Consider the following 24,501-nt stretch of genomic DNA (forward strand, 5'->3'; position numbering starts at 1 on the left):
TAATTATCACTACTCTGTTTTATTTGAAACAATGTGTGTAGAAGTAACCTTATTAGTATAATAGTAACTAGTAAGTGGAGATCTGAGCTAGGGGTTCTTTGAAAATGTGGTTTAACCTAGTAATCAGAAATTGTTTGCCTGTTATTTTTTCAGTTCTTCTATTTTGTTGTTAAGCAATTTATATGGAAGTAAACAAAGAATTCAGATGATTGTTGTGTATTTTCTAATCTAATTCTTTAATTCTGTGAATGAAATGCAATACTAAGCATGCATAGGATTATGATGCTTAGTGAAGCATAACCTGAAGAATTCTAAAGAGAAAAAAGAAAATCCTGCAAATCAATTCAACCATAAAGAAATGAGAGAACAATCTAGAATATACGTGCTAGATCATACAGTGGAGATACCTAACAAGCAGTGTTACAGACATTGTAACTGCTCAGAGAACCACTCAACTGTTAGTATTTAATACCATTGCAGTCTCTGTCAACTACTAACTATTCTGTGGGCAAGATTTACTCAGAAAAAATAAATTTAATGAAGGGATTAAAAAACAACCAAAAAAACCCAATCCATAAATCAGAATCTTAAACGTGTAAAGAAGGTAGATTTTCTTTCACCACTTCACTTGCTATTTTTGAGTTTTGACTTAATATTTGCTACTAGGCTATTTTCTTTTCCTTTCTGTGAATCCTTTGCTGCAAATAAAAATAACCAGACATACACAGAAGAATTCAAGGTGTTACTTTTCATATACTTTATGGGGTGCTAATTTATTTCAGTCTCAGCTTTGAGAAACTTTATGACCCCTAACAGTCACAAATTAAAGCTACATTAATGTTAATGTACAAATATGTTTGGTTTTTTTCCTGCTGCACCGCAAACACAATTGTTACTCCTGATTTTGTAGGAAAGCTCTCAGAGCAAATCCGGGTCTAGTTTTGAGCCTCAAGAAAACTTGGGTAAATTGTATATATATGGAACTTTTGGGAATCAATTAAATACAACGCTAACTAATTTAGAGTACAGTAGCTTTGTGACTAACAGCACTATAATCTCTGAAATGTTTCCTCTGAATTTCGTGTCTCTTTAGAGAGCAAGTGATTGGAGGAGACAAAATGTTGATATCCCACCAGCTGTCTGGTCCAGTCTCTAGACAATATTACTTTGTTCCATTAACATCTCATTCCAACAGATTCTTTCCTATCACTTTGTGCTTTGGAAAATGTGTAAAAATTCACTAAGCACGGGTTTTCATATTAAAATTTATAACATTCTTTGAAAACTAGAACATCTAGATGAATAAGAATTTATTATTTAATTATTACAGTTTATGGTACTTAGATAATTTATTTTGGTTAGCACACCACCCTATTAAAAAAAGAAGAATGTGAGGTGATGTAGTTATGATTCAGCTGTAATTGCTATGAATGAGATGCTTTTAAAACAGATGCAGAAGTTATTTTTTGGCACTTTGTGTGTGCAAGTGTATATCTGTCTAAAAAGATAAAAATAAATTAGTATCAGCCTATGATCCAGTACTAGTTGTAGGAATTTCTACAGTTCAAGGTTAAAAACTGCTGTAAAGCTTCATCTTTTATAATATGAGGCGGCTTCTTTGTGCAGATTTCTTTTTTTCCCCTAATAACCATCATTACTTTTCACCTCACCTCAATCAAAGATGTGAGAGCTTTGACTTGCTCATTGTATAGACTTAGAGCTCCTAAGAAGTGTTTATGGGGGCAAAAGGAAAAAAAGAAAAGAGATTGCCTGATCAGTGTGAGAGCAGAGAGAACAACCAGGTACAGACAATAAAATTATTCAAGGATTTATGGGACTGGAGTCTGTCCATGTGGACGAAAAACTGAATGCACTCAGCAGGAATTTCTGCTTGAATTAACTGCCAGTTTCTAAACAAGGAAAGTAATCTTTTATTCTTTCAAGTTTAGTATCTTCTGATTGAACCCTTTAGTGAATTGGTTCCTGCTGTCTTCATTATCAAAACAAACCACAGGATTATTTTTTTCAGACATAAAGCTCTTTTTTGGGTCTGTTTAACTGAAAACTTCAGCAGCCTGTATTGCTGGATGATATGTCTTTATCTGTAATTTCTTTGGTTAAAGCTTTGAATTATAAGGTGCAACCTTGAGACATTCCTGAAATGTTTGCTGAACTCTTGGGTGAATCTTCAAAGTTCGTTTCTGCTTGTAAGAAAATTGCAATTTAGATCGAGCGTAGAAGAGAGAATAATGTCATGGTTGGTTGTTTCTTATAGTGAAGACCCTGTAGGTAAGAGCTCATTCTCTGTGCCAACTCCTACTATGAATGGTGTTTGTCATGAGAAGCAGGTACTGGAGTGTTTTAGACTGAAGTATCATTTAACACCGTTTCTACTCCTTAGAAATTAGGTGAAACTTAAATTCTTGCTGTAAATTTTTTTCCTCCAATGAAGTCTAATTTTACAGTAACTTCGTGTTTTCCTCCTGGAAGGCTTTAATCAATAAAATTGGCTTTCTTTAATTTTGTCATTAAGACTGTTTTCCACAGTCTTTGAGTAGTGAATTGTCAATTAAATACAATCTGAAACCCCATTAGAATACTCAAAGGCTAAAGACAGAAATAAATGACAGTTTTGAGACTAATACAGTATTAACAACTTTCATGCAGGTTAATTGTTCCAGAAATCTTTATGTACAGAGACTTTTGGCGTGATTTAGCAGGGCTAAGTTCAGGAATATATTTAGCTGTTTTTCAGTGGTTGAATTGTCAGATTATTGTGTCACGTTAACTGCTGTGCAACACAAGTGTTTGTATGCTTAATACCAGTAATGGATCTGTCACACAGCTCTTGCGTGCAGAAAGAGGATTAAGGTTCAAATGGATGATCTGTGGAATAGGAAGGCATAATACTGCTTTTTGGCATTGCAGTTTAGTGCTGGGTGCTGAGGGGAACGTCAGCAGTCTTATTTACTAACGTAGAATTGTTCTGTTCTGACTTGAGATGAACACATTTTTCATTTTGCCATGAACTGAAATGCTGCTTTTTCAGAAGTGAATGATGCCGTTAAACAGAAACATCCAATTAATTTTCAGTCTCCAGCTGTATATTCTCCTTCCACAAAATACTTATTTCCATCTCCTCATCCTTTATTTTTTTTTTCACGGCCCTTTTTTTAGTGTGAAAATTTTGCCTACTACAGTGTCCTGTTTTTTCTTTCTCTAGAAAGCATGTTTTCTTTCAGGCTCAGTTTTTATTTCCAGCTTTCCAGATTTTCTTTTTTTCACCCTTGATTCTTTTTCTCCTTCATTCATTATTGCTCCAGGATTCTGGAAATACATCTGCTTCCTGTACCTGGACCTTATCTTTAAACTGTCCTCCTGATTACACCTGATCTGTTTCCCCGCCTTTTTTAGGTGACTGCAGCATGTTCAATGTTGTGTTCTGCATCAAAGGGCCCTTCTTTAGTCATTTGAATTTAAATCTTCTAAAATGTATCATTTTCTTCTGTATTTTATTAATCTTTGATAGATGTAAGCAATGCGCTTTCTTGTTTCTCTGTCTTTTTTTGTAACCTTTCAGGCTTCTTCAGTCTGTATCCTTTTTTGGCTTGTCATAGTTACATTAAATGAGCAAAATGTTACTCCTTTGTGGTTTTACATTGCCTGTTTAATAGAAATGTCGAGAAGCCATTTCAAAACTTTTTTTGTCATAAGTTTTCTTCCTGATCCTTTTTCACACTGTCTTCCATATTGGGATTTTCAGGATCCCCCTGTGCATGATGTTTTGTAGGTCCTCTCTTGTTCTACCACTGTGTTTCTTAAACAAAAAAAAAAAAACAAACAAAAAACCACAACCAAACACACACACAAAAAAAACCCCACACAACCAAAAAAACCACCCCACAACCATAACCAAGTCTTGTAACTTTTCTCAGTTCTATTATGAGAACTTTTCTCAAATCGGGTCCTAAAAGCCTGTTCGCATGGTATCACTGTCTGTCTGCTTCTGGTTCCTGCCCCCCGCCTTTGTTCCTGACCTCTTTCCTGGAGCCTAAATTTTACTTCTTTACTATCTCTGTGCTGACATCTGTCCACACCTGAGGAGTAGGTTCCAAGTTAACACTTGCTAACCTGGCATGTCTGTGCTTCCTTTATTTCAGCTCTGTGAATTTTTTTACTATAATTCAGATAAGACAATTGAATGCATCTTATGTGCATTGAGACTCTATTGTTCTCTCGTGCTCTTCCATGTGGATTCTGAAGCTTGAACAAAGGAATTTATTGCTTTTTGTTGTTGTTTATTTGGCTCACTGGTATCTTCTGCATTAGGTGGTAGTATTTAAGTATGTCAGATACTCAGAATTTAATTCTCATGTTGGTTTCTGATTTTTTTTTTTAAAGGAAAAAAGAACTTCAGATAGTTGAAATTCTTCGTTTCACAGTAAATTTAATAGGAGGAGGCTTGCTTTTCTTGGTGTTACTTAAACCCAACTGAAGCTTGCAGATCAAAAGTTGAAAAGCTTTGCTGTAGTCTGTACTACAGCCTGGGAGAAGCTTTTCTAAACAAGCCTTACAGTTGCTTCTTTGGGCATATGTTCAGTCTTGGCAGAGCACGCTATTTCTCTTTTTTAAAAAGTACTGTTACTGTCTGTGTTAAAGCTGCATTCATCCCATGCATTACTAAAGAAAATTTAAATAAATTAAAACCGTAGTTAGAGGAGGATGATATCGCCAGTTGTTCTGTCTTCTGAACTATGAGGAAAACAAGCAAACAAACAAGCCTGACTAAAATGTTGGAAATAGGCTTTTTACTTTTTTTTTTTTCCCTTAGTGGATTTTTGTTGCCTCTGTTCTTCAAGAAGTATATTTCAGTTTCTGATATTTTCAGTTGAAAGAAAGAGTTGAGGATTCTCACAGTAATACAAATCTAGACAGGAGTGACAACTACTTAGAAAGAAAATTGATCCTTCTTTAGAAAAACGTATATGAGGAATATAGATTCTTATAGGTTCTTAGCATCATTCAAGCTGAGAGCAGAATGGGAGGTGTCTTACCCTGTTGCCCAGCCTCCCTCGACAAGGGGAGCAGGGACAACCAACCGAAAAAACAACCAACCGTACATTGTTCTTGCCCTTGGAAAATATTCTTAAACCAGGTTGGCTTTTAGGCTTTTGTTCCTTCTTTTCAGTTGTGATCAGAACTAAATTTGTATACAGCAATGCTTGGGACTTCGATTAATTACATTAGAGCCTCTTCTTATAAGAATATCTGCTCTTTGATGCAGTTATCCCAGACAAAAGTAATGGGTCGCAGGATTATTTTTTTTTACCTTGAAAAGGGAAAAGTTATTGTAGGCATAGCACTCTTGAAAGAATTACGCATGCATTTGACATGTGTTAATTTTTACAGGATAGTGTCACACTTGCTCAAAGCAGTCCTAGTTGGAGGGGTGGGGGCGTCAGTGTCTCTCTTGTGCTATTTATGCATCGAGTCTTGAAGATAACAGAAGTACTTATTTTGGCTTGAGACTCAGTGAGAGTGTAGTCTGGGAAACTGGTATAGCGTGGGATGGTCTAAAGCTGATAATTATGCTCTGATCAAGTTGATGATTTCTTAGCTTCATCGGTTTCCTTTGTTACCGTACTGCATCACAACTGGTAGGTTTGGCAACTGCACCAGGATTAGTTTACAGACTTGCTGTTGCCTGTGAAAGATGATCATTCTCAAGTAGATTTCCTGTCTTTCGAAGCAGGTCTTTTTGTGGGCCTGAGGTGCTGAATCAGTATGACTTTTCATAATTTATCAATTAAAAAATAAAAGTACATAGCAGTAACTCTGACACTGAGGTTAAAAATATGTTTAATTGGAGTTCTATTAATTCATAAACTTCCTTTATTTCCCTGCTTCTTTTGTTGTTGTTAATGTCTGGAAGTGTAAGTCTAATTACATGGATACATCTAATTTTCTGAACCATATACTATTTTAGTCTGGACTGTCATAGTGTTTAGTTCAGATTTTTTATTACATTTAACTGTACTTCTTTTCAAATACATTGCCTTAAATCTGCAAGTTCCATCAAAATCAGAATGATCTTATTCTCAACCACTCATCTGAACATCAGCCCGGCTCAAGGCATTAGATATCTTAGTTTCCAGATGTTTTAGTGCGATAAATAACAGTAAAATAAGAATTTATTTTGTATTACATAAAATACAATATGTAACTAATATATCACTTAAAATTTCTGAATCTTTAAAAACATTGATAGCTGAATGTTTGTAATATATCTTGAAACTTGTGAAAGAAGCTGGCCCTCAGCTTGACTTTCTTTGTGTTGAAAAGGATTGTGTGCTTACAGCTGTCTCTTAATCCAAGGTGCAGTGCCGTTGACATCAGTAGTCCCTGAAGATGTAGAACATAAGGAAATGCACATATAGGTGCAGAATATGCATATTGAGTTAAAATTTGGAAAGACCCATTAGTGGAACCAGTTTACCCACTTTCATTCTCTCCAGTTAATAATGTAGCTTACAGGCTTAAATTGAAAACAGTTCCTAAATAGTTTGGTAGGTGTGAATGAACTGGTTCCTTTGGCTGACGTGAGCATCTTTAATGACCTGAAGGATGAAATAGGGGTTACTCTTAATAGGCTTATGGGTCACACAAAGGGGCTGAGCTTTAACAGGAGAAATGATCTAAACATATAGATGGATTATTCAGAATGTCACTTGAAATAATTAACAATGGATTAAAAGAGGTCTTCTAAACCATACCTGTATGAGATGAAGTTCCAAAAGCATGACTTAAGTTTGAAAAAGTATTCTTTAAATACATGTTATCAATTAGATAAGATTATTTTAAGCATATGCTCATAACTTTTAATGAGTCTAAATTTTTCAGCCATTACTGATCTTTTGTAATGGAAAATATTTAAAAAAAAAAAAATCTAAGACTAATTTTCAACCACCTTAGTGCTTAAAGCTTAGTTCTGTTTTTTTGGAAAACAGGCTGCATGCTCGTTATGAATGTGGCAGGTGATATTTATGTTAAATATTTCCAATAAGCATAAGAAAGTTTTCTATAACTGCATGTGTGACATTAAAGATACTAGTGAGGTAGAAATAACCAGTTTCAGTACATAATTGGGAAGCTCATTGTCCTTTCTGTCTATGTTGTGGTATATGTTGATGTCTAGAAAACAAAGGTGTAGAAGCCATAGGGAATTATGTATATTTGTGTGGTACTGATAACCGGTGCTAGCTAGAATTCTGGCTAGACTTTGATCTTCCAAACCTGTCTGTCTGCATTTAACCTAAGGAGATGGAATTGCTCAGATTACCTCAGTGGCATCGCTTAATTTTAAGTTTTGTGCATGTAGTCTTCAGGTGGAAGGTAAGCAGATACCGTGTGACTTTAATGTATTATTTCACCAGACTCGTGTGTGTTGTGTGTTGCAGACTTGTAGCAGAATGATTAAAAAATATGTCTATCCTTATATCCAGTTAGTGATTCCTATGTAATATGTTATAGGTCGGATTTGTGCAAGATTTTTGATAACCATATTCAGCTTTAAGCATACATTGCTCTAAATGTAAAACAAGCTGAGATAAAAAATGGTAAATAAAGGAACAATAGAAGTTGAGAAGGACCATTAGCTGACCAAACACAGGACAGACCTGCAGACACTATAGTAGCTGTTGAAAGCACTGCACGTGGTTTGCCAAGAGGCCACCTGCCACTGAAATACTTCCCATGGCTTTTCCCAGCCTTGGCTGTAAGTGGTAATTGGATGAATGAAGAAAAGAAAGAGGAGAAACGCTGGAAAAAAAAATAGGCACGTGACAGTTACACACATCAAAATATGCAGCAGTAGAGAGAGCTTAAAGGTAGTAAGTGGAAGTAAAATATACTTCAGCTGAGAGGAAAAAGGGACAATGTAGCATTTGTAAAAGCAGTGCAAATGTATAAAATGCAAGGCACTAATTTCACGTAATTCCAATTTCACATTGATTTAAGCCAACCTATGTCCTTTACTAGGTTTGCTTCCAGCAAATCAATTTCCTTTATTCCTTGTATGATTGTAGAAACTGCATGCTGGGATTGATAGTTTTGTGTTTTAAGAAGCTACCTTGGGTTACGCGGTGGGGATGTCTCATGATTGCTCCAGCTTGTGCATGCAATGGTTGGAACAGAGTGTGCGGCTGGTGAGGGAGGGGAGCTGGAAATCCCATTGCTTCCAGCTGGGGAGGGGAGAGTGAGACCTCTTGGAGCCAGCCTGTGGGGCAGCTCTGAAATAGGAATCTTAGCCCAATGCAAATATTAAAAAAAAAAAAAAAATTAGCAAAAAATAATGGAAGAAGAAACAGGGAAAAAAATGTAGTAACTGTGAAAAGGAACCCGTGATCAAAAGGGAAAGAGAAAGCTGAGTTGCTTTAGCTCTTCTATCTGCAGTGAACATAGCCTTTGTGTGAAGCTGAGAGAGTATAGAGTGGGCAGGGTATGCTTGTCTTTTAAAATAGTAAAGCTGGGGCAGTGGGAATGAGTCCACTTTTCTGTCTTTTCCTGGTTTATCCTGTAGCATCTTTAAATGTATCGTGGTACTTGCCATCTTAGGTTGAGCCACAGTCTGTCTAAACCATTATGCTGTTTGGGTAAAAGCTAGTAGGAAATGTTTGGGGAGAACTGTAAGAAAAGCGGTGTATTTAGAGGGAGCTTTCTCCTTATCTTCTGTCTTTGCAGTTTTGGGAAGTGCCGTTTTTTTTCCATGATAAATAATGAATTAAAGATCAAGAGGCCATTCACAATCTGTATGGGTCCTCAGATATTTTCAAAGCGTTTTACTTCATGATTGGGTAGCTAATACATACTTTCTTAACTAAGCTGAATAGTCACTTGTTGAACATTGTATGAAAACTGTTAAACAACATAGTATGTAAATTGCCTGTAAAATGGGAAACAAATTCATTGCGTTCTTTAAAGCAAGTGATGGACTAAAAAATGCAGGCTCTTCCTGCTATAAACATCATCAGAAGTATTATCATTGGGAGCACAGAAATGAGTTAACTAACCTTTAAATCTATAAATGAAGCTCGAATTGCTGTGTGAACTTGTCGCATCTCTCAGAAAATAATTAAATCACTTTAAAGTTTGTTAATTTTTAATCTGGAAGACAGTTACTGTAGACCTAACCTCAAGTTGTTTTGATAACACTAGCAAGAATGTCTTTGTGGGCAAATCTATTTTCGTGTGTGTGATTATTCAAGATACCCTCCTAGAAATCATTGTAATATTTAATTAAAATGTTAAAATATTTAATTACTGTAAACCACAGGGGATACCGGTGTTGTAATTGCATTTAAGATGGGGAAGAAAAGTAATTTGTTTTTCAAGTCTTGCTGACTTTATTAGCAGTGGCATCAGCACTCTACCCTTTTTATTGTTTAAAAACTGATTAACTGCAGCATTACTGTAAAACTGGATAATATAAAAAGTTAATATGCATTTTAATACATCACACTAACACAGTGTGACAGTGTTGAAAGGAATGCCTTTAAACACATCTGTAAAGTTGTTTTATATGTTATTGCCTCAATGTTAGGAGAGGGTATTATTTTCTTGTTCAGCATGGTTGGCTTTTTATTTGTTTTGAGTTTTTGTAATGAGCAAGATGCTTCTTTTTGGAATACATTCTTGGAAGAATGACTTAAGTGGGAGAATATAAAACCTGATATATCTTACACCAGTTTACTGTAACATATAAAGAGGACAAAATGCTTGAAATTATCCAATTTTTTTTTAACGGGAGTGTTGTTATTAGTTTAAAGAGAAATTAAACTAACATGAAAGATACATGACTGACAGCTGAAAACTTATTTGGGAATGTCATAAAATGGTTTATGCTATGGAGTTGGTCTTAAGAGAAGATATTAAAATTTAATGGGGAAAAACTGCAGTCCTGTTCAAGTGCCGCATATTTCATGGCTCTTAATTTATATAAAAGTGATTCCTTCGTTTGTCTTGTTCATAACTGTATTGCAATCTGTAATTTACGTAGTAGTTCAGAGGAATAAGTTTGGTTTTGAACTCATGTATGCTTACTTGCCTGGTTCACTGCTCTCAGCCAGCGAAGGGCTCTGGTCCTAGAGGCAAGCTGCAAAGCAGAATCCACACGTGGGTGTTTCCTTCTGGTTCTTGGATTGGTCTGTGTGAAAGAATAGGAGGCGGTGGATGCCAAAGGGTGATTCGGTGATGATCTTGGGGTGATGGTATTGGGGAACAGGGAGGAAGGGAGCCAGACAACCTGTATTTCAAAGAGACTGGGTTTAACTCTTCTAGATGGTTGATATCAATGGAAGGAGAGCGTCTTTGGTGGGACTGCCATAGCTGGTGCTTAGGTCCACATCCACCATGGAGACAGATAAAAATGGGCAGCAGGCTGTTCGTGATGGGGGATGCAGTTAGGCTTCTTCTGCTCCTTCTTAGCCCAGAAGGGGGGATGCCTTTATAGAGGGTGACTCACAACATGAGCCTAAAACAGCTTCTTCAGAAAAGTTCCTCGCACTCTCTTAGTTATAGGAAGTCTATGCAGATCAGCCTCCCAAGGCTGAGTTTCTGAACATCACCCTCAGGCCTCTCTGGTGAAGCAGTTGCAGGGAAACACTGCTTTCTGCTTGCGTATGGTAAGCAGAGCTTGTGGTGAAAATTATGGCTGAATAATTAAAGATACTAGTATATCCCAAAATCTACAGATATTTCTGATTTGGAAATGCACTGCTAAGCATGCACATTGTAATTGAGTTCCCAAATGGCTTCTCTATATGCCATTTTGACATTTGGAAGTTGCAAAGACTCTTAATTTTCTAGAAATGGAGGGATTGGTGCTATTAAAAATATTAAAAAATAATAACAATAATTTGAAAAAAAACCCCAAAACCCAAAAAGTAAACCGAACAACAAATAAACAGAACCAAAAACACAAAAAAAGCCTTCCAGATCTTCCCTTTTTATCTTATACTTCCCTTTTTGCACTCTGGTAAAGTCAATTTGTAAACTAGTTTTGACGGTTTTTGGTGAGATGTACAGTGTGTTAACCCATAAATTTTAACTTAGGCAGAACAAGAAATTTCAATGGCAAAAATTCATATTCATGCCCCAGAATTTCTAAAACATGAGAAATCCAGAAAACTACTGATGTTGGAAATGAAGTTTTATGTAAATGTTATTGTTTCAAAGCTCGTGTCTATGTAAGGCTTTCATCAATATTTTGGTACTTAGTGATGATGGTTTTATGCTGCTACAGTGAATTTACCTAGAGATTTTTCGTTTTCTTAACCTAGAAAGAACTCTGCAATATGATACTTGACTGCTGTGCTCAGCAAAGAACATACGAGAAGTTCTTTGGGTTACTGGCAGGGGTGAGTTCTGTTTTCAGATTTTACACCTTAAGGTAGATAATTTCTTTGGTTTATTCTTTGTGTGTCAACCTTAAATTGTAATGGATAAATAAAACTAATAGTCTTTTTATCATTCTGAAAATGGTTATATTAGTTGGTTGGTTGCGTTAGTTGATTGAATTAACATTTTGATTGTAATAAGCGTAGTGAATGCAGAGTGAGAGAATTCATTTTCTCTTTATATTGTTGCTTTTTTTGCCTCCCTCTTTTCTCATTATGGCAGAACAGTAAATCAGTAGCAAAGGAATGGTAGTATAAAGAGGTAAAAGTATTATGAGTTACCAGAAAATATCCTTTTTACAGAGCTAAAGATTAATTTTGGAGACTCCTGTCTTTTACCACTTCATTCAAAGCTGTTTAGTAGGTTTTATGTAGAGCACAAGACCGAATACTTACTGTCCTGGGGTTGTGGGTGGGGGGGTTTGTTTGTAAACAGTAAACAGCTAGCTCCTTGTTTTCGCATCACTAATTGCTAATTTAGTTGCAGTTAGTTCTTAATTAAGTTTTCCCTATCTATGATACTGACAGACCTGACTAGTTTAAGATAAAATACTTGTCTTCTCAAGGGAGCAAGTTATGCTGAAAGGGAGTAGAATGAGTTTTTCCCATTTGTACGTTTTATCCAGTACTTGAGGAAGTACTTCTGGTAGTCAGTTACAAAGCACTAAACATGTGAATCTACATGTTCAGTAGAATGTAAATGTTAATTTCTGTGTTCTTTAGAATGTTTATCTCCAAAATGTCTTACCACTAACTGTGTTCCCTGCTGCCTCTCTAATTTTAAATAGTCATTCAATAATGTAAAGAGAAAAAGCTATATTTGATGGGGTTACCTCAGGTGAAAATACTGGATGTACGGAAGTAAAAGAAATTGCTGGACAATTTGTGGTAGTTTGAAACTGATAGTTACTAATTTGCAATGCTGGTAAGTTTCTTGTTCTGACACACTGCTGAAAGCAATAAAATGTATCCATTTGAAGGTATTTTCTTCTCCAAGTGTTATTTGAAAGGAAAATCTTGCAGTAAATATTTGCACTGTTGGGTCACTTACATGTAGGTTATTTGCATGTTTAATGTTTTATTTAATCTGGTTGTTTAAACTATACAATTTTGTCTCAGCGTTTCTGCATGTTAAAAAAAGAATATATGGAATCCTTTGAAGCTATTTTCAAAGAACAATATGATACCATTCATCGTTTGGAAACCAACAAACTGAGGAATGTTGCCAAGATGTTTGCTCATCTACTGTACACTGATTCAATTCCCTGGAGTGTAAGTAAAAAAGGCTATTGTCCTATATTTCTTTTTCAATAATTAATATCCAGTATTCAGAAATAATATGTGATACATTAATTATTAGTTGTACTGGGTTATTCTAAGTATCTTCTCAGACACTGTTGAACAACTCTGTGTTGCTCTGTCTCTTCTTTCTGCCACCTGTGCATCGTCATCCTCCCTCCTCCATTCTTAAGTAGTTGAACTAAGCTGTTATTTTGTGGAGATCAGCTGGAATTGGTTGATTAAAATTTATATTTTTTTTTTTTAGAATTTTGCTTTTAATCAGCAATGTAAATAGCAGAACAGTCTCTAAAAAGAAAGCCTAAAGAAGCCTTTTAGATTTGCCTTTATATATTAAAAGTTTTATGGAATCATAAGAAACTTTAAAATACTGCCATTTTGTGATTTAAGTTCCAAATAAAGGCAATCTTGCATTCTGAGATATTTATGTCTTCATTTTTAATGTTATATTATTATATCAAGGTAACTTCTCTTTTCCTACTGTTTTATTCTTGTTTCACAGCCTAGTCTAATCATCATTCTTCAGGCACACACAAATCAGTCCAAATATTTTACCTCTTTAGAATTTAAGTCCCAAATCTTTAACTTCCCAGAAGTTCACACACCTGACTTGTGAAAGCTTTCTTGGATAAAATAAATCCTTAAAGAATTATTAGTGTAAATATGACCAGAAGCTGCTCCCAGGTGGTAGAAAAGAGTTTCTGAGGAAGAAAAGGCGGGGGGGGGTGTCACTCTTTATAAAAGAATGTATGTGTAAACTTAAGGGTTTTTTCTAAATATTTTCAGGTCCTTGAATGTATAATACTGAGTGAAGAAACTACGACGTCCTCCAGTAGAATTTTTGTCAAAATATTCTTTCAGGAACTCAGTGAATATATGGGACTTCCTAATCTAAACGCAAGATTAAAAGATGAGTAAGTTGAAATTTTATTTCCAAAATTGCAAGTTTAATTAATTCCTTTATCTGAAAACATACAGATAAGAATTCTGGTTTTAAGTTCAACTAAGACTGCTGTTAGGCAGCTGCAGTACTTCAAGAATAAGTTCAAGTATAGATTTAGTCATTGCAAAGAGTCCCATTAAGCTGAGTGTGTTAACATCAATTTGGGTTCAAGTATGTGCATGACTTTTTGCAAGATGTATTTTCTATTTTTTTTCCCAGTGATAGTTCAGCTTGTCTAAAAATTTTCCAAGTGTAAGTCTGTTTTTGTTTTGTCAACTCTGTGGCCCTGTAATACTGTGGCTTCTGACAAAACTTAGAGAAAAGCATTTTTTCTTGAGCTATTATTATGATTAATTCCATTTTTTCTAGGATTACATGATTATCCTTAAGTATAGTGTAAATAACACATTCTTTAATCATCACAATGACAGTATTGAAAAAGGCATAAAGAGAAAACTTTTGCTGTCCTATAGAGATTCATACAGTTTCTTTTTCGATTTATTAATGTCAATGAGAATTAATGCTAAGCTGGCATGCTGTTTAATTTAGATGTTTGTTTTCGTCAGAACATTGCAGCCTTTCTTTGAGGGATTGATGCCTCGGGATAACCCAAGAAACACTCGCTTTGCCATCAATTTCTTCACTTCTATTGGCCTTGGAGGACTAACGTGAGGAACAATTTCCTGATTTTATTTTTACTTTCCTTCCCTCCCCTTCCCCTGCCAAAAATAAATAAAACTGAAAAAAATATATTTTTTTGTTAATTAGGGATGAATTACGGGAGCATCTTAAAAATGCACCAAAGATGATAATGACACAGAAACAAGATGTTGAGTCAACAGATTCCTCTTCATCTTCAGAGACAGACTCTTCCTCTGATTCTGACAGCAGCAGTAGTAGCTCAGAGTCATCCAGCAGCAGTGACTCTTCATCTAGCAGTGGCAGCAGCAGTGACTCAGGTACTCAAACACTAGCTAAAACCGATTTACTTCTTTTATTTATTTCTATACATCTGTTTATTTTCTATTTCAGTGTACGCTTGTTGAGGAGAAACTACCTATAGACAGTGTTAGTTTTTAAAGCAGAGAAACTGATAAATTTTTTTTAACTTCTAAGTTTTAAAATATTAAATGTTGCTCATGGAAATTTATTTTAGAACTTAGAAAAACTGAGTTCCATTGTTAGACTTATATATCTGAGGAACATTTTGTAGGTTACTTTTTTACACAGTTAATACCTGTTGCACGGTACTATCACTTCAGAGTAGCGTAGGACAGAGGGATTGGAGTCGTTCCCTATTAATATGTCTGGTGAACTGTAGAGACTAGTGTCTACAGCTCTTTTTTTTTTTTTTTTTTTTGCTTGGCTTGGTTGAGTGAGATTGATACTTCTTGTGTCCTTCCCTGTGAATATGTGCCCCTTCATGGGTCAGAAATGACATTGTTTGGTTTTAGCTCAATTACTCTCCTTTGAATCTCCCATTTCTAATTCCTCTTCCTCTTGAAGAGTTTATGTGGCGATTATAGTGAAGGTTCTTGTCTATAGAGAAATCTTCAAGGCAGAATTATCTTTTGCTGACAACTTAGTATTTTTTAGTTCTATGCATTATAATTAGTGTTCAGCATCTTACGCCATCCTGCTGATGTAGAACCTTCTGTTTGACATGAAGTGTGATAAACATTGCTTAGTCTATAAAGTACATGCTCGTATGAGTTAGTGTGTGCAGTCTCCCCTGTTCTATATAATGTGAGCAGATGATAACACAGCATGACTTTCTATAGTACAGAAGCTTGCTGATTCAAAGTTAATTTGATTTATTACGTGCCTTTGGAATGAAAATGTTGATTAACAAAATAAAAGCAGTGTAAATTGCTCGTGCTTTGGAAATGGGTTTTTGTTCTCCATTGCAATCTTACTGTACACAGTCTGATTTGTGTGTCATCACATTAATCGCATTAATGACGACAAAGCACTAGAGGAGGGCACAGTTAAACAGGGTCAGAGGAGGCGTTAGTTTAGCAAAGAGCCAGATGGCTCCTGCATAGACAGCTGCAGCTCTGCTGAGCTGCTTGATAGGAACCAGAGAGGTAAGTCCTTAGTGACAAACCAACTGAGTCTGCAGTCTGCTAGTATGCACACTTTATTTTTCTAAATTTAGGATGTTCCCTTTTACTACTTGTCCTTTCTCCATTCAGGAACATGTTCATTAAAACTTTCATTTTGATATCTTTGCAGCCTGGTCTCACTTTTTTTTTCTGGTTCTTGTGTACTTAAATACAGCAGTCAGAACACTAATTGGAGATAACTATATTCTTTAATGGTAAACTTGTTTGAGGTCCACTACTGATTATATCTTCAAGTCTTCCTGTGTTTGCAGCTTTTTAAATCTTTAAAATAATTTTGTAGAGTTGAAACACATTTTTCAGAGGAATGTGCTACAGTATTTCAGTGTTTTAACAGTGCAATATATAAGAGAAAATAGAAAAGCTGCTCATTAGAAATTGAGCATAGAGCTGAATTAGAGATTACTGTCTTAACAGTTAAAGCACGGAACTTCACCAGCTCAGGACTGCTCTGGAGAGGTCGTTCCAACCAAAACGGGACCAGCAGAGTATGAGATTTGTCTGTTACCAAAGCAGTTTGTTCCTTTGTATTTACTTTCTCTGTTCTTTTTCTGCATTCTAGTGCATGTAAAATAATAGGGAAAATGCTATTTTAAAAAGTTAATGTCTTAAAATCGATCGGAAGTGATCTGTCATCACGCTTTATCAGAATGCCAGGAAGCCTTAGCTCAGACATGAGACTAGCCAGCTGCTGTGGAAATGCAGTTATTTGGTGTACTATTAAATCAATTTATGGCTCTATTATTTTCAAAAAGTGACTAGAAACAGCCGATGTGATACCATAGTTTGTACAATAAGGTGAATTAATGGTTATTCTAAATGGCTGTAACTTCAGTGTTTACTGATAAATATCGTTGAGTGAAATCTAGAGGCTCCTTATAAAGAGCAAACAGGAAGAGTAAGGCCGCCTCCACTGAGATGAACACTACTGTGTATTTAGAAATACACAAGTTTTAATCTTAAATTGTTGACAAAGCTGTCACTATTTCTTCTGAAAGTGAGCCAGAGGGACATTGTTATGTTGCTGCGGTACCACTATCTCAAGCCATTTCAGCATGCCTCCGTTTCCTCATAGGATAGTATTGCAGATTTTTCCCCATCTGCTGTTTTTAATCTCCATTGACTGATAAGCTTTTCCAGGAAGTAATTAGAAAAGTAAACGATTTTAAGAGACTGGATGGTCTGGGAAAGGTGATCTTTTTTTTAAAAAAAAAAAAAAAATTGTGAGAGTGCTTTGATATATAACTTTACAGCCTGTGCCTGGTCCTTTTGTATCAAGTCATCAAGAGGATGATGATGGGTAGAATTTCTCAAAAGTCAGGCATCCCTTGCAGATAACTAAGGGATAAAAGCCCTTCTGATGGCTACTTGTGGGTGGCAGCTACATTTGTACAAATTTGAGTTGTTCTCTCTTAAGCAATTAACTGGGTGGGGAGAGGAGGAAGCAAGGTCGTTGAAGGTTTGTCAGTACATAGAATTTAGAATCTTTTCAAATATGAAAGCATATCTTACCTAACCAAAAAATTCTTGGATCGACAGGTTTGAAGGTCTTATGTCAGATTCACATTTAGGGAGTTACTGTATTTTAACAGTGATGTGACTGCTTAGCAATGTTTTGCATTCAAGTGCAGGTTTGTTGTGGGTTTTTGTAAGTTGAGAAAGAAGTTTCTTTTTGGTTTGAGCTGCATTATGGTCTGATACCTGTATGGGCATTGTAAACGGGATGAAGTGCAGAAGCCTGTTCCCTAATTTCTTAAATTTTTGGGGTGATGTGTTGTGACCTTGCTTTTTGTTAACATATGGTTCTTGTGTAATTAACAGTGGAGTTACAGAGAAATATTGACATTTAGAGGAAAAACGGACAGTAGTTGTGGTTTAATAGTCAGTTCACGCTTCTATGCAGAATTTCTTTTCTATGGAGGATAAAGAGCCTGTAATGCAGACAGACATTTAAAAATAATCAGTACCTGCTCAATTAAAGAATGGGTGGATTGTCCCCCATTGCATGAGACACTGAGTTGGGAAGGCGGAGGAGCAATAAAATCAAAGCTCAGTATTGTGAAACCTTTCTCCAGATAAGTACCCACAAAAGTTTTCTGACAAAAAAAAAACAACTCTAGAACTTCCTATGTACTCTAACAAGTTAGGCATAATAAATTTAAATGCAACTCTATTCCTATAATTTTTTTATCATTTCAGATGTTCCTAAAGCCAAAAGAAAGAGAATGCAAAAGAAGAATAGAGAATCTGATAAAGTTTCCAGGAAAAAACAAGAAAGGAAAAGGAAATCGCTTGAAAAGAAAATGGGAAGGAGGCAGCAAGAGGACAGAAGTGATACTGAGAGCAAATCAGAAAGAGATCACCGACACCTGAGAGAGTCACACAGGAGAGATGACGTATCAAAGTACCATCACAGAGAGGAGTCCAATGGCAGAGACGGTTACCATAGCGGAAAGGATAGGAACCGTGAAAGAAGTAAGGATCTAGAAAATAAACACAGTAATTCAAAACCGAAGAAAGCAGAGAGAAGAGTTTCTTTGTCTGATGATGAAAATTACAGGCACTGGAGCAAAGATAATGGACATCGCAGTAGAAGAAGAGAAAGATCAACATCCAGAGAGAGAGCCCATAATAATTCAAGTCCCAGAGAGGAGGAACAAGACGACCGATACAGGAACGGTTCAGAGAAACACCGAGAGAAGCACAACCGTTATTCTGACCAGTACAGAGAATCCAGAAAGAATGAGGACAGGCGAAGGGAGAATTCCCCGCACAGACGAAAATAATACCTAACCAGAGTTTGAAATAAATGGGCTTTTCTCAGCTGTTAAAACTGTATTTTAAAATCTATCACTGAACTTTACAAAAAAAGATTTTGTACAAAAAGATAGTTTGCATTTGTAGATTTTACCAGATTTTTCAAATTTTCAGTACCACTTTTTTATAACTATTGTATTGAGTCTTTCTGTTAAATTCGTCCTTTGGAAAGACGAAACTGTTTATTTTGTGAATAAAACCATTAAGATCTCTGCAAGAATGGGTGTGTTTGTCACAGTTTCAAGTGTTTGTAATTGTAACTTTATAGTCTAAAACCCATGGTTTTTAACTTTGCTTGGTAATTTAAAGTTAGATACTGAGGCTAGCATGATAAATGTAAAAATTGCAGATTACAATGTGAAGGTTACATGAGAAGGCTTTATAAAAAATTTTCAGGCATCAGCACGAGCACTTCAGGTATTCTGTAGCTGTATATTCTTTCAGCTTTGTGAATATGAAAGCAAGTTTGACCAAAATTTTCAGGAAATACTTCAGTTGATTTTTTTTTTTTTCTTCAAGAGTTAAAAATTGGAAAAGCAATAGTGCTGTTTTAAATGTCACATTTGAAAGTGTGTCAACTTGTTCTGTTACTTTTCACAATGTTTTTTAATATTGTAACATCCTGAGCTAGTTACGCTTGTGATCTTGGAGATGGGAAAAAAAGTTGGTCTGGTTTTGGTTTTTTTCCAACTATGAATTTGATTTTAAAGTCATGGACTTCAACTCTAGACCTACAAAGGAAGTGTTCGAGGAACGTGTTTCCCAGTATATATAAAAAAAAAAAAAAAGAAACTGAAATAAGAGGTGTTTCAAACCTTTTTAGATGTTTTGAACTACATGGCTCGAAGTGCTTGAGTTTATTGGAAGCAAAGCTTACGGGGGAAAAAAAATCAGTTGCTGCAGTAGTTCATAATATAAAATTGTTCTACCTGGAGTCATTTGAAGCAACTAGCTCAACATTTGTTGTATGAGTTAATGAATCAAAATCATCTGGTTAAGACTCTAAATCTCACTAGTAACAAAGGGAAATTTTGAAACTCTTTTGGCATGAAATAGGAAATAGTGTGGATGTGGTCAGCGGGAAAGACAGAGGTGATAGTTGTATATTACACAATTTTTGGTGCTGTAGGACTACATTTTTTTTTTTACTCTGTGAAATGAACACAACTGCAGGGTATATGAGAATTTACAAATTTCATGTGTAAATCATATTTCATCTTGTATAAAGCATAGAAAACACTTGAGCTGTTTTATAACAGAAAACAGAACAATTCCTAAGGAAATAGATCAGTTTTGCCTAAATCTTGTCACAACATTTTTCTAAGAAAAATGTCACATTCTTAAATTTTTTTTCTGTATTTAACAGAATTTCTTTCTGCAAGCTTTCATGTAATAAAACATTTTCAGTCAAAAACACTTGCATGGAAAATAAATTCATATTGCAGATAAAAAAATAAGGTTCCTATCTTGTTATACCACACAGTTAAAAATGCTTTAGTGGCATCATGAGATTTATGTTTAAACTGTGGTGATTTTTTGTCCAGCACACTTCTCACTTTCAAAATGATTTTTGCATTTTGTCAGTGCGTGTTAATTCCAGGAAAACTTAATTTGAAAGAATGCTTTCTAAAAAGAATTCTGCTGATAATTGATATGTTTCTTTGATAGCTCTCTATGAAAGTTATTGAAAATGACCTGTACTTCATAATGGTTTAATTGTACAAACTTAATTAATACTCCCCTTACTATGTTATGGGTTTAATAGCATCAGTTTTATTAACCCATAACTTTTGAGATATTCTGTTCAAGTTAAAAAGCTTATTTCCATTTATTAAATATGTAATTACTAAAACAAATGTGAAAACATAAAACATTTGTTAGAAAATAAAACATTTCATCTCAGATGCATACATCAGCATATACTAGTTTAAACATCTCCAGTTTTTTGTGTTTTTTCATGATAGCTGATAAAAATATCGTGTGCTTCGATGGTGAAAAAAGGGAGAGGGTGAGATTAGGACTTGAGCTGGGGTATTACCTGTGTTTACAATTTCTTGATGGCTTTTTTTTTTCCATTTCCACAAATATGAATAGATATTTAATAGAGTGACCTATTAAAAATTGCTGTCATTCTTACCATCGCTACTATGAGCGGGTTGGTGTTAGCTAAAAGCGGTAAGACAAGGAGAGTCGTTCTGGGGCGCGTGTGTGTTCTCAGGTGGGTGCTCAGCAGGACGGCTGTGCTGTGGCACACACCAGCAGCGGCTCCAGCCTGGAGCCCTCAGTAACACCCGGAGCATTCCCAGTTTTTAGCAGACCATTGCTTAAGCACTTCCTGAGCCGGAGGCACTATGTGCATCTCTGAGTAAGGCCTTGCCCATTAAGTGGCCTAATTCTTTAACTCATGGGGGGGGATTCTGCACCATCCTGTGCCAGGAGTTCTGGTATTTTACTGTACAGTATGTGTAAAAAGTATGTTTCTTTCATAGCTTCTGCCTGATGACTTCCCTTTGCTGCTTCCCGGTGCATTTTCTGAATAGCGCTGTGTAGGTTTTTTTCCTGCTTGTCATCCTGTGTGTGTGTGTGATTTTTATAGACCTGAACCTGTACATCTTTTGCCATTTCTTTTCCAGAAGTTAAAATTCACTTGTAATCTCTCCCTGTGTGGGACTGCTCTGTAGCCCTCAGCAGTCCTCCTGCCCTTTATTTATTTAGTTATTTTACTATAGCCTGTGTAAGGGAAAAGAAGTCAAAATACTATGTAATTTTGAGGGTATGTAAAATGAGGGTATTCCAGGAGTTGCATGGTGACATAAAAATTGTGGGGGTTTCAGTCCATTCTCTCCATTGCTGTAGAGCCGAGTGACCCACAGTGGTCCTGGGCCGCCTTTCCTCAGCAGCAACAGCTAATTGTAGACGATGCACACTAACGAAGTGACTCATGTGTCTAGTCTATAATTAATACTGGAGCTCTGGGTTGTGTTTCGAATAGCAGTTTTGACTGAAAGACTTCAAGAAGTGGAGGTGCTGTGACATTCTTCACTATTTTGCTCTGTTGTTAATCCTTGTTACTTAAAAGCACGATTGGAACAGTCTCTCCTTGGCTCTCTGCAGTTGGGTCTGGTTATGACTTTAACTGACCTCTGTTATCAGAAGTCACCTAATGTAGGTACCTCTGGGCCGTGTTCATGTAGTGGCTTGCCTGCATCTCAGGTAAAATACTGAGCTGCTTTGGTCTTCCTGAACCGTAAGCTTTGATCACAAGTGCTCTTGACTCAGAAGAGTGAAAATGTGTCAGAGAAATGTGCTGTTCATTGGCCCTGTAACCAGCAACCTGTGCCATCGGGCTGAAAAGTGTGTTACGAGTGAGGGTGTTCACAGGGATGTGGTGTTGGGCATCGGGGCCTCGGTCTTTGCAGTGTGTTTGAGGGCAGAACTGTTGTCAGGTTCGGGGGTCGGCGCCCGCAGATGCCGGTCAGCGTTAGGGTGCGAGATGCTGTTGCGCAGGGCTGCGCGTACCCAGCGCCTTCACTCGCCAAGGGGAACAGCTGCCAGAGGAAACTTCCAGGCTTGAACCAAAAAGATGTTTGGGAAGGAACTTGTGATGACCTGTCCTGAGATTGTATGCTGAAAATTTACCTTCCAAAAGTGGTTGTAATATCCTGCATCCGTAGATGCAGTTAAGAGAGCCTGCGTCCCTTTTGCTAGGACTCCCTGGCCGAGGTTCCTCAGGGTGGTGGCGCTGGGTGTCGTAGAGGAGCTGCTGACTCGCCTGGTGAATTCACCGTGTGTGTAGGAATAAATCTCGACTGAAGTGTTTGTGGTATTCGTAAGAACCATAATGCTGTTCTCTAACTATAATTTTATTTGGAGCGAGGTATGTGAAACACGATCATTCATATATGTCTAAAGAATGTTTTTTTGGGGAAAAAAAGACTACTGCTGTTTTAGGCCATCTTTTTATATCAATCATCAAAATATGACCTCAGTGTGAGAGCAGTTAAATAAGTTTTGGGACAAAACTATTCACTCTGTTAAAAATTGACAGGCTGAGAGAGTTGGGGTTGTCCAGTCTGGAGAAGAGAAGGCTCCAGGGAGACCTTATAGTGGCCTTCCAGTACCTAAAGGGGGCTACAGGAAGGATGGGGAGGGACTCCTTATCAGGGAGTGGAGCAATAGGACATGGGGTAATGGCCTCAAACTGAAAGAGGGGAGATTCAGATTGGATATCAGGAAGAAATTCTTTACCCTGAGGCTGGTGAGGCACTGGAACAGGTTGCCCAGGGAAGTTGTGGATGCCCCATCCCTGGAGGTGTTCAAGGCCAGGCTGGATGGGGCTTTGAGCAGCCTGGTCTAGTGGGAGGTGTCCCTGCCCAGGGCAGGGGGGTGGAACTAGATGATCTTTAAGGTCCCTTCCAACCCAAACCATTCTGTGATTCTGTGAAAAATACTTTAAATTTGTCACAATGGGATCATGATTTCTAAAGAGCAGTTTTAGTTGCTGTTTAAGCAGTATTGCAGTCTTCAAATCCTGGATAGTTCCATCTCCCCAGTTCTGCACGGGAATGGGAACCGGAACCTGACTACCAAAATATTTTTCTGTTTGTGGTGTTCGTGTTAAATGAATTTTACAATCAGATCATGCACACATTGGAATTCAGTTTTGAAAATTACTAGTATTACTATATTTATATTATATTTAAATAGCCTATCATTTTAATCTAGTAGTATGGTGTTCTTTAATTTACTTAAGAAGAATTATGTTACTGGAGCCTTAACTTTTGAATGCAGGCTATACTCTAAAATAGCTTAGCACACGTTGGCCACCAAAAAAATACATGGGCTAGGGTGGACACTTCCAGCTCCAGTAGCAATTTAAATGCCTCCCTGTCATTAAATTTGTATGGTTTTATGAACAGAAAAGAAGACGCTAGTCATCTTCATTCACCATTCTTAAACTACTTTGAATTATCTTCTACTGTTGAGGAGATGTGCCTAACCGTAAGGCTAACTTTCTTGGGTAATCTGAACAAGCACGAGTCCATGATGATGCTAGCCCAGAGAATTGACTCCAGGTTCTCTGGTAACATTCAGAGAGCAGGGAAACTTGTCCCTCAATTTATGTTCAATTAGATAAGTTAGTATTTTTAAAAAAGCTTTTTTATTAGTCAAAATATTTTTTTAAGAACTTGTGAAGTCAAAAATGCAGAATAAAGGAGTATTTTAATTGAAGCTACATAAAACATGTATTACTAGGTTAAAAACGGCATGAGCAAAATACTACTTTATATGCTGGAAAAACTTGAGGTCACTTCAGAGATCATATAAAGCAGAGAGTTCTGCTTTTTATATGTTTTCCTCAAGCAAGTCTATAATTTGGCTGAGACTAGAGTCAGGGATTTTCTTTTCTTGGCTGCTCCTCATGATGGTCATCAAACACTTTCTTCTAACTTTACAAAAAAAAAAAAAAAGGGGTGCGTGTGCAACGCAACCTTAGTGGTGTTGGGAAAACGGTTCGTTGATCCATAAAACAGGCAAGTCCATTAAGAAAACAAACTGTGACATTTTGACTCTGTTTAAGCTCTGTCCATTTTGAGTTACTTTTTTTCCTATTATTTCGTAAAATAAAGTGAGGACCAAAGATTTTCCTTGGGGAGAAAACAAGCTGCATGGCAGGTAAGGAAGCGAGGTGAAAGCTCTTGTGACGCAGGCGCGTAGGTGCAATGCTAACTGGTTTTACCTTGTTGACTGGTATTGATCCTTAGTTACTTCACTGAAATGCGTGTTCTCCCTTTAAAACTGCCGGGCCCCGGCTTCTTTTCGGTTGCTTACCTATTGCTTTTGGAGGTACTTCATGCCTCAGCCA

General features: G+C 36.5%; 1 protein-coding gene across 2 annotated transcripts in view; it reads left to right on the top strand.

Annotated features, from left to right (window-relative positions):
• CWC22 (CWC22 spliceosome associated protein homolog) overlaps window positions 1-20,546 on the top strand; it is a 34,324-nt gene extending 13,778 nt beyond the window's left edge. For both annotated transcript variants that reach the window (XM_074594413.1, XM_074594414.1), the window contains exons 15-20: window positions 11,337-11,414; window positions 12,573-12,725; window positions 13,539-13,666; window positions 14,262-14,363; window positions 14,464-14,654; window positions 18,018-20,546. In XM_074594413.1, the coding sequence (XP_074450514.1) occupies window positions 11,337-11,414; window positions 12,573-12,725; window positions 13,539-13,666; window positions 14,262-14,363; window positions 14,464-14,654; window positions 18,018-18,604 (1,239 nt within the window). In that variant the 3' untranslated portion in view covers window positions 18,605-20,546. The remainder of the gene's footprint in view (window positions 1-11,336; window positions 11,415-12,572; window positions 12,726-13,538; window positions 13,667-14,261; window positions 14,364-14,463; window positions 14,655-18,017) is intronic.
• Window positions 20,547-24,501: the final 3,955 nt, after the last annotated feature.

The sequence above is a fragment of the Larus michahellis genome, chromosome 7 (assembly GCF_964199755.1).
Source record: "Larus michahellis chromosome 7, bLarMic1.1, whole genome shotgun sequence".
Lineage (NCBI taxonomy): Eukaryota > Metazoa > Chordata > Aves > Charadriiformes > Laridae > Larus > Larus michahellis.